The 18,118-nt window shown below is 41.5% G+C and overlaps 2 protein-coding genes across 14 annotated transcripts in view; one reads left to right on the top strand and one right to left on the bottom strand.

Annotated features, from left to right (window-relative positions):
• Positions 1–18,118, bottom strand: part of LOC108586275 (bcl-2-binding component 3, isoforms 3/4-like) — a 70,857-nt gene that overhangs the window by 3,012 nt on the left and 49,727 nt on the right. The gene's annotated exons all lie outside the window — the stretch shown is intronic.
• Positions 1–18,118, top strand: part of ZNF131 (zinc finger protein 131) — a 55,351-nt gene that overhangs the window by 8,778 nt on the left and 28,455 nt on the right. For 11 of the 13 annotated variants that reach the window (XM_009208358.4, XM_009208354.3, XM_009208359.3 and 8 more), the window contains exon 4: positions 9,904–10,048. The exons of the other annotated variants lie outside the window; for them this stretch is intronic. In XM_009208358.4, coding sequence (XP_009206622.1) covers positions 9,904–10,048 — 145 coding nt within the window. The remainder of the gene's footprint in view (positions 1–9,903; positions 10,049–18,118) is intronic. 13 annotated transcript variants of the gene reach the window in all.

The following is an 18,118-nucleotide window of genomic DNA, read 5'->3' as shown; positions in this document are numbered from 1 at the left end:
CCTCCGCCTCCTGCATTCAAGCAATTCTCATGCCTCAGCCTCCCAAGGGGCTGGAATTAAGGCGCCCGCCACCATGCCCAGCTAATTTTTTTTGTATTTTCAGTAGAGACAGGGTTTCACCATGTTGACCAGGCTGGTCTCAAACTCCTGACCTCAAATGATCTGCCTGCCTCAGTCTCCCAAAGTGCTGGTATTGCAGGCATGGGCCACCATGCCCAGCCTAGTTTTTATATCTTCTGTAGAGAAGTGATCTCACTACTTTGCCCATGCTCGTCTTGAACTACTGGCCTTAAGCAATGCTCCTGCCTTGGCCTCCCATAGTGCTAGGATTACAGGCATGAGCCACCACACCCAGCCCTTGGTACCAGTGCTTTATTTAGTCTATAGGTGATTCTCATCAGTCAAGACAGGGAGCTAGGTCCACAATTCCTTATTCACATCTTCTTGGAGGTCAGACATACTTCTCAACATTCCAGATTTTAGAACTTTTTTAAGGGCAATGAAAAACATAATACTTGCAAATATTAATAGTTCAGCAGCATATAGCATGTTAGTATTCACTGTAAGTGGGATAAAGACTGGACATAGCCTCATGTCAGTTGAGATCAAGTTTTGCTGCCATATTTATGGAGAAACTTCTGGTTTTTTTGTTTGTTTGTTTGAGATGGAGTCTTGCTCTGTCACCCAGGCTGGAGTGCAGTGGCACGGTCTCGGCTCACTACAACCTCCACCTCCTGGGTTCCAGCAATTTTGCTTCCTCAGCCTCCCGAGTAGCTGGGATTACAGGTGCGTGCCACCACGCCCGGCTAATTTTTGTATTTTTAGTACATACAGGATTTCACCATGTTGGTCAAGCTGGCTTCGAACTCCTGACCTCATGATCCGCCTGCCTTGGCCTCCCAAAGTGCTGGGATTACAGGCATGAGCCACCACACCCAGCTGAAACTTCTGGTTTTAAGAGAAATGGGAGGCCAGGTGCGGTGGCTCACGCCTGTAATCCCAGCACTTTGGGAGGCCGAGGCAGGCGGATCCTGAGGTCAGGAGTTCGAAGCCAGCTTGACCAACATGGTGAAACCCTGTGTCTACTAAAAATACAAAAACTAGCCGGGCATGGTGGCACGCATCTGTAATCCCAGCTACTCGGGAGGCTGAGGAAGCAAAATTGCTGGAACCCAGGAGGTGGAGGTTGTAGTGAGCCGAGACCGTGCCACTGCACTCCAGCCTGGGCGATAGAGCAAGACTCTCTCAAAAAAAAAAAGAAAAAAAGATACGGGAAAGTAGAGACAATGTGGTTGAGATATAATAAGGCAGAATCAAAAAGATTTGTCATTGATTCAGTATGGTGGTGAGGGAGAGAAAGAAATAATGTATACGTTTTGTGTGATGGGTAATACAAGAAGAGTAAGAGCAGATTCAAAATGATATTTTTTCTTTGATAACTTTCTTCTCCTAACTTCAAAATTAGTTTTCCTGAATGTTAATAGTGCTGGTTGTTAAATGAGAAAAATGTCCGTAGGCCAGTTTTGAAAGGGTTGATGCTTCGATTCTTTTACCACATTTTTGTTTTTTTTTTTTTGAGATGGCATTGTGCTCTTGTTGCCCAGGCTGGAGTACAATAGCGTGATCTCGGCTCACCACAACCTCCCCCTCCCGGGTTCAAGTGATTCTCTTGCCTCAGCCTCTTGAGTAGCTGGGATTACAGGCATGCGCCACCACGCCTGACTAATTTTTTGTATTTTTAGTAGAGATGGGATTTCTCCATGTTGGTCAGGCTAATCTCGAACTCATGTTCTCAGGTGATCCACCCGCCTTGGCCTCCCAAAGTGCCGGGATTACAGGTGTGCGCCACAGAGCCCGGCCTCCAAGCTTACTACTTTTTTTATTTTGAGATGGAGTTTCACTCTTGTTGCTCAAGCTGGAGTGCAATGGCATGATCTCGGCTCACTGCAACCTCTACCTCCTGGGTTCAAGCGATTCTTCTCCCTCAGCCTCCTGAGTAACTGGAATTACAGGCGTGCGCCACCATACCTGGCTAATTTTTTGTATTTTTAGCAGAAATGGAGTTTCACCGTTTTAGCCAGGCTGGTCTCTAACTCCTGACCTCAGGTGATCCTCCTGCCTTGGCCTCCCAGAGTGCTGGGATTATAGGTGTGAGCCACCGTGCCTGGCCCTTATCACATTTTTTGACTGGCTCTGTGTTGACATGGCAAACGGAGTTTTCTCCAAGTGGAAGATCTGCCTCTAAAGATTGTCAACAAGTATTTGGACTTGAGCAGGAAAGCAGAGGAATGATCCTGAAATTCTAATATATTTGAGAATGCTAGTGGTATTAAGATTTTCTGGCTAATATAGTTTATATCTCTTAGCATATGGTTCTCTCAAAGTTCAGCAAAGCCTTTCTGGTGAAAATGTTAATAAAAGTCAAGATGTAAATTGGAAGAATAAGCAGTAATTCACCCATCCTACCACCAGAGAATAACATGGAGGGATAGGCGTATGTGCGTATGTACAAAAAAAATAAATTGAGGGAACTTTAGAATTATGAGTAAGAGATTGTGAACCTATAGTGAATGAGAACATGTATCTTCAAACTTTTCCAAGCAGGAAGGAAAAGTTTGAAGTTTTTATCCTGTTAGTATCGTATTTAAAATCTTTGTCATAGATTAGGAGTCAGACCATCTGGGTTTTATCACTTTATAGAGATGTTATGAGGATTAAGTAAGTTAATGTTTGTAAAGTATTTAGGGCCTTTTTACATATATAGAAAGTGTTATGTATGTGTGTTTGATTAAAAATCAAAATCTCATTTGACTTTGGAAACATTTACACATTGTTTTAAAAAGGATTTTTCTTGTGCTTTTAAACTTTTGGCCAAAACTTCTGAAAGACAGCAAAAGCTCATTGTGTTTTCCTTGGGCTACTCTCATATACTGAAGAATAAATGATAGCAACGAGGAGAATACAAAGGGAACCAAATAAAACTAGCCCTCAGTGAGTCCAGTTATTTTTGTTTGTTTATTTGGTAGAGTGTAACTTGGTCTTTTTATATTTTATGGTGTTTCTCAATATTCAGATTGCTTTTAGACATTTTGAAAATGAGTTTGCTGAGGTTCAGAGTTTCTGAATTGCCCCAGATAACTCAGTTCATGTAAGAGCTGTGAGTAAAACATGAAAGTTATAACTTCCTGAATGGTATCCTTTTTTTTTTTTTGAGACAGAGTCTTGCTCTGTTGCCCAGCCTAGATTACAGTGACATAATCTTGGCTCACTACAACCTCCACCTCCCGGATTCAAGCGATTCTCCTGCCTCAGCCACCCCAGTAGCTGGGATTACAGGCACGTGCTACCACACCCGGCTGATTTTGTTATATTTGTGGTAGAGATGGCGTTTTACCAGGTTGGCCAGGGTGGTCTCGAACTTCTGACCTCAAGTAATCTGTCCACCTCGTCCTCCCAAAGTGCTGGGATTACAGGCATGAGCCACTGTGTCCAGCCGGTAACCTTTCTTTACACAAATAGAGGATGCTGCTTTGAACGCTTAAATCATACTCCACCGGCATTCTTATTGTTGTCCTGAAGGCTGCATTCAGATGTGTAAAACAGATGGGAAGAACATATTTTTGTGAATTGCAGTTTTACCTATTGTGTGCAATTTGGACTTGGGCATTTCTTAGTCTAAAATTTATGTTAAATATAGGTTTTATTTTTGTTTTTCTTAATAGTGCCTCATAGTCTTTCAGTAGCAAACTGAACCAATAATACATAGCATTGAGAGACATAAACAGAGTATGACTTTAGGACTAAATTTTAAACACAAAACTGTCAAAAGTATCAATGATAAATGCATAATTTTGAAAGTGACTTTAGGCCTGGCGTGGTGGCTCACACCTGTAATCCCAGCACTTTGGGAGGCTGCATGAGGTCAGGAGTTTGAGACCAGCCTGGCCAACATAGTGAAACCCCATCTCTACTAAAAATACAAAAAATTAGCCAGGCGTGGTGCTGGGTACCTGTAATCTCAGCCACTCGGGAGGCTGAGGCAGGAGAATCGTTTCATCTGGGGAGTTGGAGGTCGCAGTGAGCCAAGATCACGCCATTTCACTCTAGCCCAGGCAACAGTGCGAAACTCCATCTCAAAAGAAAAAGAGAAAGTGACTTTAGTATTTATTGATTTATTCCTGCTCTATATTCCTCCATTTTAGGAGGCACTGTTAGGTACTGTGATGTGAGTGTACAGATCAAAAATCTTTTTCCTCAAGTAGTTTACAGTCAAGAGATGTCCATGAACTGTCATTATCAGAGTGGATACAGTTTATAGAATTGAGTCTTGGAGAAGTAATTAAAGAATGTTTCATGGTTAACCCATTTATACCTGAAATTGCAATTTTTTGAATTTGAAAAATCAGACCTTGCTTATGCCCCTGAGCAGTAGGATATTAATAACTCCCACACACTTAGCGTTCAAATAATGGAACACTAGGCATAAATGGATTAAATAATGAAGGAATAGAAAGTGTGAACAGACCTGCAATTGCTATAGCACTTGTATCAGTTGTCAGAAACCTTCCAACAAAGAAAAGCATGGGACCAGATGGCTTCATTGATTAATTCAATGAAATGTTAAAAGTTAATTTCAGACGACCTCACAGCCTTCCAAAAAACCTGAAGAGGAAGGAATATTTCCAAATTCATTGGTAGGCATTATCCCAGTACCAAAGCAAGACAAAGAGGACACAAGAAAGAAAACTATAGCTCAATATCCTTGATGAATATAGATGCAAAACTCTGCAGTGAAATACTAGCAGACTGATTCTAACAGCAAGGTACAAGTATCATATTCCATGACTAAGTGAGATTTATCCTTAGGATGCAAGGAGAGTTCAACATATGAAAACTAGTTGATGTGATATGCCATACTAACAATAAAGAAGCAAAATGACATGAGCATCTCAATAGATGAAGAAAAAGCCTTGGACAAAATTTAATACCATTTCCCAGTAAAAACTCTGAACAAACTAGGAATAGAAGGAAATTATCTCAATGTAATAAGGGCCTACAGCTAACATACTCAACGGTGAAAAACTGACACTTTTTTCTCTAAGATCAAGGAACAAGACAAGGATGCCTACTCTTATCACTTCAATATAGTACTGGAAATCCTCCCTAGAGCAATTAGGTAAGAAAAAGAAGTAAACACCATCCAAATTAGAAAGGAAGAAATCAGTCTTTTTTGGCAGGTGACATCTTATATATAGAAAACTTTAAAGACACCACAAAAAACTACTAGAACTAATAAATGTAGTAAAGATGCAGGATACAAAGTCAGCGTACAAAAGTCAGTTGCTTTTTTTTTTTTACTGGAGATGGGGTTGCATTCTTGTAGCCCAGGCTAGAGTGCAGTGGCGTAACCTTGGCTCACTGCAACCTCCACCTCCTGGATTCAAGTGATTCTCCTGCCTCACCCTCCCGAGTAGCTGGAATTACAGGCACCTCCCACCACACCGAGCTAACTTTTTGTATTTTTAGTAGAGACGAGGTTTCACCATTTTGGCCAGGCTGGTCTTGAACTTCTGACCTTAGGTGATCCACCCACCTCAGTCTCCCAAAGTGTTGGATTGCAGACATGAGCCACCGTGCCCCGCCATCAGTTGCATTTTTATACGCTAGCAATGAACTATCTGGAAAGGAAATTAGGAGAACAATCCCATTTATATTGACACCATAAAGAATAAAATAAGAGTAAGCTTAACCTTTCACCTCCTTAGGTGAGATACATGCAATACTGAGAACCATAAAACTAAAGAAATTGAGCTGGGCACAGTGGCTCACGCCTGTAATCCCAGCACTTTGAGAGGCGGAGGCAGGTGGATTGCTTGAGGTCAGGAGTTCAAGACCAGCCTGAACAACATGGTGAAACCCTGTCTCTACTTAAAAAAAAAAAAAAAAAAAAAAAAAAATTAGCTGGGTATGGTGGCCCATGCCTGTAGTCCCAACTACTCAGTGAGCCTAGATCGCACTACTGCACTCGAGCCTGGGCGACAGAGCGAGACTCCTTCTCAAAAAAGAAACTAAAGACACTTAGTAGATCTTCATGAATTTAGAACACTGAGTATTGTTAAATTGTCCATACAGATTGAGCATCTCAAATTTGAAAATCTCAACTGCTTGCCAGGTGCAGTGGCTCACACCTATAATCCCAGCGCTTTGGGAGGCCGAGGCAGGCATATCACGAGGTCAGGAGTTCAAGACTAGCTGGCCAACATAGTGAAACCTCTTCTCTACTAAAAATACAAAAATTAGCCGGGCATGGTGATGCGTGCCTGTATAGTCCCAGCTACTCGGGAGGCTGAGGCAGGAGAATCGCTTGAACCCGGGAGATGGAGCTTGAGGTGAGCTGAGATCACACGTCTACACTCCAGCTTGGGCAACAGAATGAGACTTTGTCTCAAAAAAAAAACCAAAAAATCTGAACTGTTAGAAAATTTGAAACTTTCTGAGCATCAACATGACTCAAATGCTTGTTGAGCGTTTTGGATTTTGGATTTTCAGATTTGGGATGCTCAACCTGTGTCAAGTATAGTGCAAATATTTCAAAATCCAAAACAGTTGTGATCCCAAACTTTTCATATGAGGCATATCCAGCCTGTATTACAGAAAGTGTGCTACAGGTTCGCTATAGTCCCTCTCAAAATCCTGATGGGATTTTTTTTTTTTCTTTTTGTGGAAGCAGGAAAAGCAGTTCTAAAATTCATATGGAACCACAGAAAATCATGGACTAGCCAAATCAGTCTTGTGAAAGAACAAAGCTAGAGGCATCATACTTTTTTTTTTTTTTTTGAGGAAGTTTTACTCTGTTGCCCAGACTGAAGTGGAATGGTGTAATCTTGGCCCACTGCAGCCTCCGCCTCCCTGGTTTGTGTGATTCTCCTGCCTTAGCCCCCCAAGTAGCTGGCATTACAGGTGGGTGCCACCACCCCCAGCTAATTTTTTTTCTTTTTTCTTTTTTCTTTTGTTTTAGTAGAGATGGAGTTTCACCATATCGACCAGGCTGATCTCGAACTCCTGACCTCAGGTGATCCACCAGCCTTGGCCTCCCAAGGTGCTGGGATTACAGGCATGAGCCACTGCGCCCAGCTGGCATCATGCTTCTTGATATCAAAATATTTTACAGAGCTACAGTAATCAAAGGGACTAGCTTAAAGAGACATACAGACCAATGGAGCAGAATAGAGAGCCCACAAATAAATCCATGCAGATAATATGGTCAACTGATCTTCAAGGATGCCAGGAATGCACAATAAGGAAGGAATATTTTCTGCAACAAATGATGTTGGAAGAACTAGGTATTCACATGCAAAAAGATGAAATTGAACCGCTATCTTCTACCATAAAAAGAAAAAAAACTCAAAATGAGTTAGAGACTTAGACATAAGACCAAAAAATGTAAATCTCCTGGAAGAAAACATGAAGGGAAGCTTCATGACATCGTTTTTAGTGATTTCTTTTTTTTTTTATTTTTTTTTTATTTTTTTTTTATTTTTTTTTTTGAGACGGAGTCTCGCGCTGTGTCACCCAGGCTGGAGTGCAGTGGCGCGATCTCGGCTCACTGCAAGCTCCGCCTCCCGGGTTCACGCCATTCTCCTGCCTCAGCCTCCGAGTAGCTGGGACTACAGGCGCCCGCCACCACGCCCGGCTAGTTTTTTGTATTTTTAGTAGAGACGGGGTTTCACCATGTTAGCCAGGATGGTCTCGATCTCCTGACCTCGTGATCCACCCGCCTCGGCCTCCCAAAGTGCTGGGATTACAGGCTTGAGCCACCGCGCCCGGCCCGTTTTTAGTGATTTCGTGGATGTGACATCTAAAGCACAGCCAACAACAGAAAATAAGACAGGTGGGACTACATCAAACTTAAAAGCTTCTGTACAGCAAAGGAAACAACTGAGGGTGAAAAGGAAATCTAAGGAATGGGAGAAAATATTTGCAAAACCAAATAAATGATAAGGAGTGAATCCCAAAAATATATAAGAAACTCCCACAACTGATCGTAAAAAAAAAAATCTACTCAATTAAAAAATGTGGTAACTTTACAGTCCAAATGATGCAAAAAAAAAATTTAAAAAAAATTTTTTTAATGTGCTAAGAACTTGAATAGACCTTTCTCCAAAGAAAACATACAGATGGCCAACAGATACATGAAAAAAATGTTCAGTGTCACTAGTCATCAGGGAAATGCAAATCAAAACCACTATGAAGTATCACTTCACACTTTTCAGGATGGCTCTCAAAAAAAAGACAAAAGACAACTAGTGTTGGTGAGGATATAAATAAATTGGAATCCTTGCACAATGTTGGTAGGAATAGGTGCAGCCATTATGGAAAACAGTATGAATATTCCACAAAAAATTAAAATACCATACAATTCAGCAATCCCACTTACTGAACATTTTATCCAAAAGGACTGAAATCAGGATCTTGAAGTTTTAGCACTCCTATGTTCATTGCAGCACTATTTATAGTAGCCACGAGAGGAAATAACTTAAATACTCGTCAGTAGATTAATGGGTAAAGAAAACGTAGTATATGTATCCCATGGAATACTATTCAGCTTTTAAGAATAAGAATATTCTGCATATGCAACCACATGGATGAACCTTGAGGACATTATGCTAAGTGAAATAAGCCAGGCACAGAAAGACATACACTGCGTATTTCCATTTATCATTTTAGAGGAATCTAAAATAGTCACTTCTACTCATATGAGCTATCTAAAATAGATTGAAAGAGTGGAATAGGGGTTGCTAGGAGCTGGGAGGGAGGAGGAAATGGGCAGTTACTCATCAATGGGCATAAAGTTTCAATTGAGCAAGATGAATAAACTAGAGATCTATACAACATTGTACCTGTAGTCAATAATGTACACTTAAAAATGTGTTAAGATCTCATGTTCTTATTACAATAAATGTTAAAAGGTTTCATTGAACATGTGACATTAGAGTTGGACCTTTAAGGGGTGAGTGGTAGGATGAGTATAATCAGAGATAAAATGATTAAGCATGCAACTAGGAAGGTGTTAATAAAGGCAAGTCAGGTCAGGCGCCGTGGCTCACGCCTGTAATCCCAGCACTTTGGGAGGCTGAGCGGGCAGATCACCTGAGGTCAGGAGTTTGAGACCAGCCTGAAAAACATGGAGAAACCCTGTCTCTACTAAAAATTCAAAATTAGCTGGGCGTGGTGGTACATGCCTGTGAACCCAGCAACTCGGGAGGTTGAGGCAGGACAATCTCTTGACTCTGGGAGGCAGAGGTTGTGGTGAGCCAAGATCACACTATTGCATTCCAGCCTGGGCAACAAGAGTGAAACTCCGTCTCAAAATAAATGAATAAAATAAAGGCAAGTCAGCTATTAGAAAGTGCAGGGTTTGTTTGAGAAACAGTATATAGTGTGTGTGTGTGTGATATAGTTTAAAATTTGGAAAGGTAAATAGGAAAATAATGTGAAGGGCCTTGAAATAAAGTCAGAGAGGTACTAAATTTTGTTTGCTAAGTTGTGAAAAGCTATTGAAGATTTTGGAGCTGAGTTGGCACAGCTGTAATCTCTCTGGCAAGAAATGTAGCATGTCTGACAGGTAATAGCCAATTCATATATTTGAGTGATAGAATCTTAACTGTTCTCCAAGAGCCTCAAGAAATCTTCCGGAAAAATCTTAGTTTAAGATTTTCCAGCTAGGTAGTGTTGGAATTTAGCTGCAATATTATTATATTGCTAATGAGAATTCTGCCAGAAAATAGTTTTCAAAAATAAATACTAATCAAGCTCCAAGCCCTGGGCTTTTCTTTCTTTACTAAACATTTTAAGATTTGAGGTCAATATGATTACATGCTCTAATGTACATCTTCTTTGCAGGTGTTAGTAAAATGGCCTTTCGCCATTTAATTGAGTTCACATATACAGCAAAATTAATGATACAAGGAGAAGAAGAAGCCAATGATGTATGGAAAGCAGCAGAGTTTCTACAAATGCTAGAAGCTATCAAAGCCCTTGAAGTCAGGTACTTATTTCTTTAATGGGGTTCAGATAGTCATTCAGTCATGTTCATTCTGTTAGTGAAGAACTTATAGTATGTGTCATGCCATGAACAGAGTTCTTCAGAAGAATTAAGAATATTTAAGGATCTATAAAAAATTTTTCTGGATACTGATCTTTCACTTGACTTTGATTTTCTGTTCACGTGTTAAAACTGCTAATATTAAAGTAGCATCTTTGATATCTAATAAGTCTAGACAGCTTTTTAAGGATCTGGATCCCTGTAAACTGTTTTGTTGGATTCAAGTTATTGTTTGTACCAAGCCTTATCCTACAAAAAGGGTTTGGCTTACAAAGATTAACGTAATACTGTTTAAAAATAGGGAACTAGGTGGAAATAAATTGGTGGAATAAAGGGATAATCATTACAAGTTAGAAGTAGAAGTATGATAGCCAAAAACGTATACTGTAAGTCTATATAGTAGATGTGGTAAATCGAGCTCTTAAGTGCACCTAGTTCAAAGAAAAAGAGTAGTCAGTTAAGTTATTCCTTCTTAGAAGCCAAGAACAAATCAATTGCTGAGGAGCCGTTCCTAGTATTAAAATTTCTCCTGAGAAGTATTAAGAAAACATTAGGCCAGGCCCAGTGGCTTATGCCTGTAATCTCAGCACTTTGGAAGGCTGAGGTGGATGGATAGCTTGTGCCCAGAAGTTCACAACCAGCCTGGGCAACATGGTGAAACCCTGTCTCTACAAAAAATACAGAAATTAGCTGGGTGTGGTAGTGCACGCCTGTGGTCCCAACTACTGAGGAGCTGAGATGGGAGGATCACCTGAGCCTGGCAAGGTGTGGCTGCAGCGAGCCGTGATCACGCCACTGACTGCATACCAGCTTGGGCAACAGAGTGAGACCTTGTTTTTTTTTAAAAAAAGAGAAAACATGAAAGGCTATAATGAATAGAGACCTTAACATCCTTACTTAATGGATAATGGCAGTGTAACATAGTTACTAAGAACAGGAGCTCTGGAGTCAGTTTCCCTCGGTTAATATCCTGTTTCTACCACTGTGGCCTTAATTAAGTTACTTAATCCTGTCAGCTGTGTCCTCCTCTGTCAAATGAGAGTAATAAACGGTACTTGCTACATGGAATTTGATTATTTGTGAGGGTTGAATGAATTAATGCATGCAAAGCATTTAGCATGGCATCTGACTAAATGAGTACTCTTAAGTATGAACTATTACCTCCTGGTACTGGTTTTTATGTTTCTCAATACAGATCATTGGCATGATGCCAAAACAGTTTGGTAAAATCAGTTTCATATAGTGGCACAATGATTTAATCTTAACTCACTGTTGTGGTTTAGTTAAAAGATCAAATTTATTTCTCTGAGGACTCTACTATTTTATCTTATTTTTTTGAGACGAAGTCTTGCTCTGTCTCTCAGACTCGAGTGCAGTGGCGCAATCTCAGCTCACTACAACCTCCACCTCCCGGGTTCAAGCAATTCTCCCTGCCTCAGCCTCCTGAGTAGCTGGGATTACAGGTGCCCGCCACCAGGCCCAGCAAAGTTTTGTATTTTTAGTAGAGGTTTCGCCGTGTTGCCCAGGCTGGTCTCAAACTCCCAACCTTAAGTGATCTGCCCGCCTCAGCCTCCCAAAGTGCTGGGATTACAGGTGTGAGCCACCGTGCCTGGCTGAAGAAAAGTTTTTTTAAGAGATAAAAATTTAGATAACTCTAAGAATACTGAACTGTACTCGTCCATAAATATCATCTCTTAGTTTGACAGTTCAAGAGTAAACCTTTCTGATAAGAGCTTGGTATGTATATATATTCTTTGATGCTTAGCACCTGGCATATAGCAGGTGTACAGGAAACATTTGTGAATAGATAGATGGATACATGCTAATTAAAACCAGGTCAGTACTCTCTTGTAGAGACCTGAGCATGGATGTCAAACTAGAGATGCGTTCTGAGGATATATACCTGATCAGGCCATCTCTTCTCAAAAAGATTAAAGGAAATACATATGGATGGGGCGATGTCAGATTTGTGGTTAAATCTTGAATAAGAGCCTTCTGAAAGAATGTTCTCTGTGGCCCTTTTGCTGCTCATGGTAGTGAGTGGTATGTCACTTTGGAGAAGGTTGTGGCTCATGCCTGTAAATCCCAGCACTTTGGGAGGCCAAGATGGGTGGATTGCTTGGGCCTCAGGAGTTTGAGACCAGGCCCTGGGCACCATGGCGAAATGTGAACTCTGTGAAAAATACAAAAATTAGCTGGCATTGTTCCGTGCAACTATAGTCCCAGCTACTCAGGAGGCTGAGGTGGTAGGATCGCTTGAGCATGGGAGACTCAGAGGTTGCAGTGAGCCGAGATTGCACCACTGCACTCCAGCCTGGGTGAGAGTAGGACCCTGTCTCAAAAAAAGCAAAAAACTGGGATCCCAATAGTACCTAAAATCATCAGTGCTTTTCAGTATAAACACAGTAACGTTGATTTGTTTCTTGAGCCAGATAGGCATGTAATATGTTCTGAAGAGTTCCCTTTGAAAAGAAGAAGGCAGTAGTATTATATGTTGGCTGTTTATAATAATGCAATTTTTAAACTTCTACAGGGATGGTTTCTGTTGACTTTTTTCCCTGTTCATGAGCTGTATTTTACTGTTTATTCGTATATCTTTAAAAAAAGATATCGTATATCTTTTTTTTGTTAAAAATTAGATTTTTGGCCTGGGCACGGTGGCTCACACCTGTAATCCCAGTACTTTGGAAGGCCGAGGCAGGTGTATCGTGAGGTCAGGAGTTGAAGACCAGCCTGGCGAAGATAGCGAAACCCCATCTCTACTAAAAATACAAAAAAATTAGCCAGGCATGGTGGCGGGCTCCTGGTAATCCCAGATGCTTGGAAGGCTGAGGCAGAGAATTGCTTGAACCGGGGAGGAGGTGGTTGCAGTGAGCCGAGATCTCGCCACTGTACTCTAGCCTGGGTGACAGAGCGAGACTCCATCTCAAAAAATCGTTTTCAAAATGAAAAGAAAAAAAACAAACAAAAATCTATATATATATATATATTTTTTTTAGTTGGAGTCTCGCTCTGTCACCCAGGCTGGAGTGCAGTGGCGTGATCTCAGCTCCCTGCAACCTCCACCTCCTGGGTTCAAGCAGTTCTCTGCCTCAGCCTCTCGAGTAGCTGTGATTACAGGCGCCTGCCACCAAACCCAGCTAATTTTTTTGTATCTTTAGTAGAAACGATGTTTCACCATCTTGGCCAGGCTAGTCTTGACCTCCTGACCTCGTGATACACCTGCCTCGATCTCCCAAGGTGCTGGGATTATAGGCATGAGCCATGGCGCCTGGCCAAAAATTGGATATTTTAAAATAAGTTGTATTTAGATCCCACCCCCTACCTCCCCATCCCCATTCTCTCTCTCAGACATGATTTGTTTGGGTTTGGTTTGTTTTTTGAGGCAGGGTCTTGCTTTGTCACCCAGGCTGGAGTGCAGTGGCACAATCTCAGCTCACTGCAGCTTCAACCTCCCGGGCTCAAGAGATCCTCCCACCTTAGCCTCCCAAGTAGCTGGGACCACAGACGCTTGCCACCATGCCCGGCTAATTTTTGTATTTTTTTTAGAGACAGGGTTTCATAATATTGCCCAGGCTAGTCTTGAACTCCTGGGCTCAAGAGATGTGCCCACCTCAGCCTCCCAGAGTGCTGGGATTATAGGCATGAGCCACCATACTTGGCCAGACATGGTTTCTTTTTTTAATCTTTCAAGCTTTTTTTTTTTTTCCTCTGGAGACGGAGTCTCACTCTGTTACCAGGCTGGAGTGCAATGGCGCGATCTTGGCTCACTGCAGCGTCTGCCTCCCGAGTTCAAGCAATTCTGCTGCCTCAGCCTCTTGAGTAGCTGGGACTACAGGCACATGCCACCACACCCAGCTAATGTTTGTATTTTTAGTAGAGACGGGGGTTTCACCATGTTGGCCGGGATGGTCTCAATCTCTTGACCTCGTGATCCACCCGCCTCTATCTCCCAAAGTGCTGAGATTACAAGCATGAGCCACCGCGCCCAACCTCAAGCTTTTATTTAAGTGCAGTGATCCAGGATGGATTTTAGATCTTGTTGAAAGCAGCCACATCCATGGACTACATCATAGTCCTCAAAAGCAGTGATCTGCTTCTCCACTGTTGCAAGTTTATCATCTTTGACTACATACTGTATTTGAAGTTTCTTAATTTCCTATCCCACTGGAACTAGTTTAGATGAGCCAGACATTGTTTTATTGTTGTTACTGGTTTAGCAACTTTCCTGGACTTGTGTAATTCCTTTCCTGTAATTCTATACAGTCTGTATTTTGTGTGTATGGCCATTGAAGTCTCTGCATAGGTAGTTTACTGAACAAAGTGATCATTGGACAGAAATTTTCTTAAATGTCTTAAACCAGTAAATCTCCACATTTTTGTTGGGGAACTCTTTATAGGGCACACCATCAGTGTCCCATCAAGCAGTTTACAACTACTTTAGCCTTTATTTCGTGTGTTAACAGAACCTCCAGGTCACGTAGAGAGTTGCGAAGGTCTTTCCTGGACATGTATACAGCTCTCTGCATGTGCATGGCCTTCTAGGTTCTCTGGAATATGTCAGAGGTTTTTTTTTGGAGATGGAGTTTCGTGTTGGTATGATCTCGGCTTACCGCAACCTCCACCTACCAGGTTCAAGTGATTCTCCTGCCTCAGCCTCCTGAGTAGCTGGGATTACAGGCACTTGCCACCATGTCCAGCTAATTATTTTGTGTGTTTTTAGTAGAGTCGGGGTTTCACCATGTTGCCCAAGCTGGTCTTGAACTTCTGACCTCAGGTGATCCACCGACCTCGACCTCCCAAAGTACTGGGATGACAGGCATGAGCCATCAGAGTCCAGCCTGTCAGAGCTTTTTAAAGCCCCCTATGAACATCTCATTCTCCAGTTTTTCCTTTCAGTTTTTGTTCAGCTTCTTGATAGCCCAAACTTGTAATGCCACCACAGTAGCTGCAATAATAAACAGTTGCCATTGATTGTTTTTTGACAAATGTCTTGTGGTTAGAGCTATTTGAAAAGTGAGCTGTGAGTCAGATCAAATCTCCAAATATTTTATCCTGTCTTAGATTTATCTTTTAAGGAAGTGGCATGTGTAAAGCTCTTAAAACCATACCTGCCACATAATAACATGATTATGCATATGTTCTTTTCATTTCTTGGAATGCCATCTGTCTGGTTGTTCATTGGCAAAATTTTACTCATCTTTCTGGTCTCAGGTGAGAGTCAGCAACCTGTTCTCTGAAACTTTTCCTCACTGAGCCAAGCAGGTTGACTTAGGTACTTCTGTTATTCAGTATTTGTTGTTTTACATTTTTCATTAAAACAGTAATCATATTAGTGTTCCCACATTTTTCTAAGAGTCTCCAACCTCTCTGAGGCAGGGATTATGTGTTTTTTTCATCTTTAGGAGGCGTTTGGATGGGTTTGAAAAACTACCTCGAAATTACGCCTCTTGGAATACTCAGTTGCCAGATTTATGTCCTTTTCTTCCCTCATAAGCCTTTAAAATCTCTTTCCTTGCTGTTCAGTTCTGAATACAAGCTGGCTTACCGCACTCTGCAAAACTAAAGCCTGGTAGCAGCACTTTTCTTGTTCTTTAATTATTCCTGTTTGGGATAGGGATCTGAGTTCAGTAGCTCATACCTATAGTTAAGACAAGCATAAGAAAACTGGTTAAGAAGTAGTTTATAGCCAGGTGCAGTGGCTCACACCTGTAATTCCAGCACTCTGGGAGGCTGAGGCAGGTGGATCACTTGAGGTCAGAAGTTTGAGACCAGCCTGACCAAAATGGTGAAACCTTGTCTTTACTAAAAATACAAAAAATAGCCAGACATGGTGGCATGCACCTGTAATCCCAGTTTTTGGGAGGCTGAGGCAGGAGAATCGCTTGAACCCGGGAGGCAGAGGTTGCAGTAAGCCAAGATCGCACCACTGCACTCCAGCCTGGGTGATAGAGTGAGACTCCATCTCAAAACAAACAAACCAAAAAAGAAGTAGTTTACAATTTACCTCAACACTTGTACTTGAAAAGAACAAAAAGAAACCGTACTTTTTCAACATAAGATGCCCAATTTTTTTCCTTATTTTAATATATTTCAAATAGGAATTCCCTTCAAAAGTGAGTGGCCAGGCAAGAGTTAACAGTTAGTTTCAACTGTTAATAAATTCTTGTAGTTATTTGTGTTACTGATACCAGACAAGTTGAGTTTGTCATTTAAAATGTCTTCCAATTGATTATACCATGAGTTGATCCTTAAGTGGAAAGTTATGGTAGAATTGGTATTGGAGTGTTTCTTAGTGGGGTATTAATTTCATATTAATGGAGCAAATAAATGTCATCAAAGGAATGACTACAAAAGCAATAACCAAGGGCTTTATGGGACCTTAGGAAGACATGATTTAACAGGCTAAACAATTCAGGAATAAAAATTAATTTAGCTGGACTACTTAAGGCAATTGTATGACTATTTTGCAAATACAGAAGGTGCGTAAGGTACGCTTGTCACATATGTATTATAGAATTATTTTTGAAATGTAGGGTAAACCTTTTGAACGACACCGAAAAAAAAATTAGGATCTCATTTTGCTTTGCTGAAATTACATTATTGTTTACTTAAAACTGTATGGCGGGACACGGTGGCCCACGCCTGTAATTCCAGCACTTTGGGAGGCCGAGGCGGCGGATCATGAGGTCAGGAGATCGAGACCATCCTGGCTAACGTGGTGAAACCTGTCTCTACTACAAATACAAAACAAAATTAGCTGGGCGTGGTGGCAGGCGCCTATAGTCCCAGCTGCTCAGGAGGCTGAGGCAGGAGAATGGCATGAACCTGGGAGGCGGAGCTTGTAGTGAGCCGATACTGTGCCAGTGCACTCCAGCCTGGGCGATAGAGCGAGACTGTGTCTCAACAACAACAAAAAACAAAATTGTGTATGAGTTGGGCCGCAGTGGTTCATGCCTATAATCCTAGCACTTTGGGAGGCCGAGGCAGGCAGATCACCTGAGGTCAGGAGTTCGAGACCAGCCTGACCAATATGGTGAAGCCCTGTCTCTACTAAAAATGCAAAATAGCTAGGTGTGGTGGTGTGCGCCTGCAGTCCCATCTACTCAGGAGGCTGAGGCAGGAGAATTGCTTGAACTCAGGTGGTAGAGGTTGCAGTGAGCCAAGATCACGCCATTGGATTCCAGCCTGGATGACAGAAAGAGACTCCATCTGAAAATATATATATGTACAGTGATAAAGAGACCACCACAATCAAGATTGGGGAACACTTTTATCATTCTAGAAGCTTGTCTCATGATTCTTTGCAGTTGATCCTGATCTCTAGCCCCAGGCAATCATTGATCTGATTTTTATCACTAGTTTTTCTATAGTGTACCATACAAAGTTCATATTTGACTTTATTTACCTTAGCAGTGTGTTTTAGAGATTTGTCCAGGTGGTTGTAGGTGTTATTTTGTTCCTTTTCATTGCTGAGTAGTATTCCACAGGGTGAGTATACTACAATTTGTTTATCTGATGACTTTTGGGTAGTTTTTTTTAGTTTTTGTCTATTAGAATAATGCTGCTGTATACAACTCTTTGAGTGGATATATGCTTTCATTTCTCTTAGTAAATATCTAGAAGTGGAATAGAGCTTAGTTGTTTGGTGTGTGTATGTTTAACTTTGGAAGACAGTTTGTCAGTTTTTTAAAAAGTAGTTTTATGACTGGGCGTGGTGGTTTATGCCTGTAATCTCAGCACTCTGGGATGCTGAGGTGGGTGGATCGCCTGAGGTCAGCAGTTTGAGACCAGCCTGACCAACATGGTGAAACCCCATTTCTACTAAAAATACAAAAAAATAGCTGGGTGTGGTGGTGGGCACCTGTAATCCCAGCTACTTGGGAGGCTGAGGCAGGAGAATTGCTTGAACTTGGGAGGCAGAGGTTGCAGTGAGCCAAGATCGTGCCATTGCACTCCAGCCTGAGCGACAAGAGCACTTTTTTTTTTCTCAAAAAAAAAAAAAAGTGGTTT

The sequence above is a fragment of the Papio anubis genome, chromosome 5, assembly GCF_008728515.1.
Source record: "Papio anubis isolate 15944 chromosome 5, Panubis1.0, whole genome shotgun sequence".
Classification (NCBI taxonomy): domain Eukaryota; kingdom Metazoa; phylum Chordata; class Mammalia; order Primates; family Cercopithecidae; genus Papio; species Papio anubis.
This window is presented reverse-complemented; position numbering and strand designations above follow the sequence as displayed.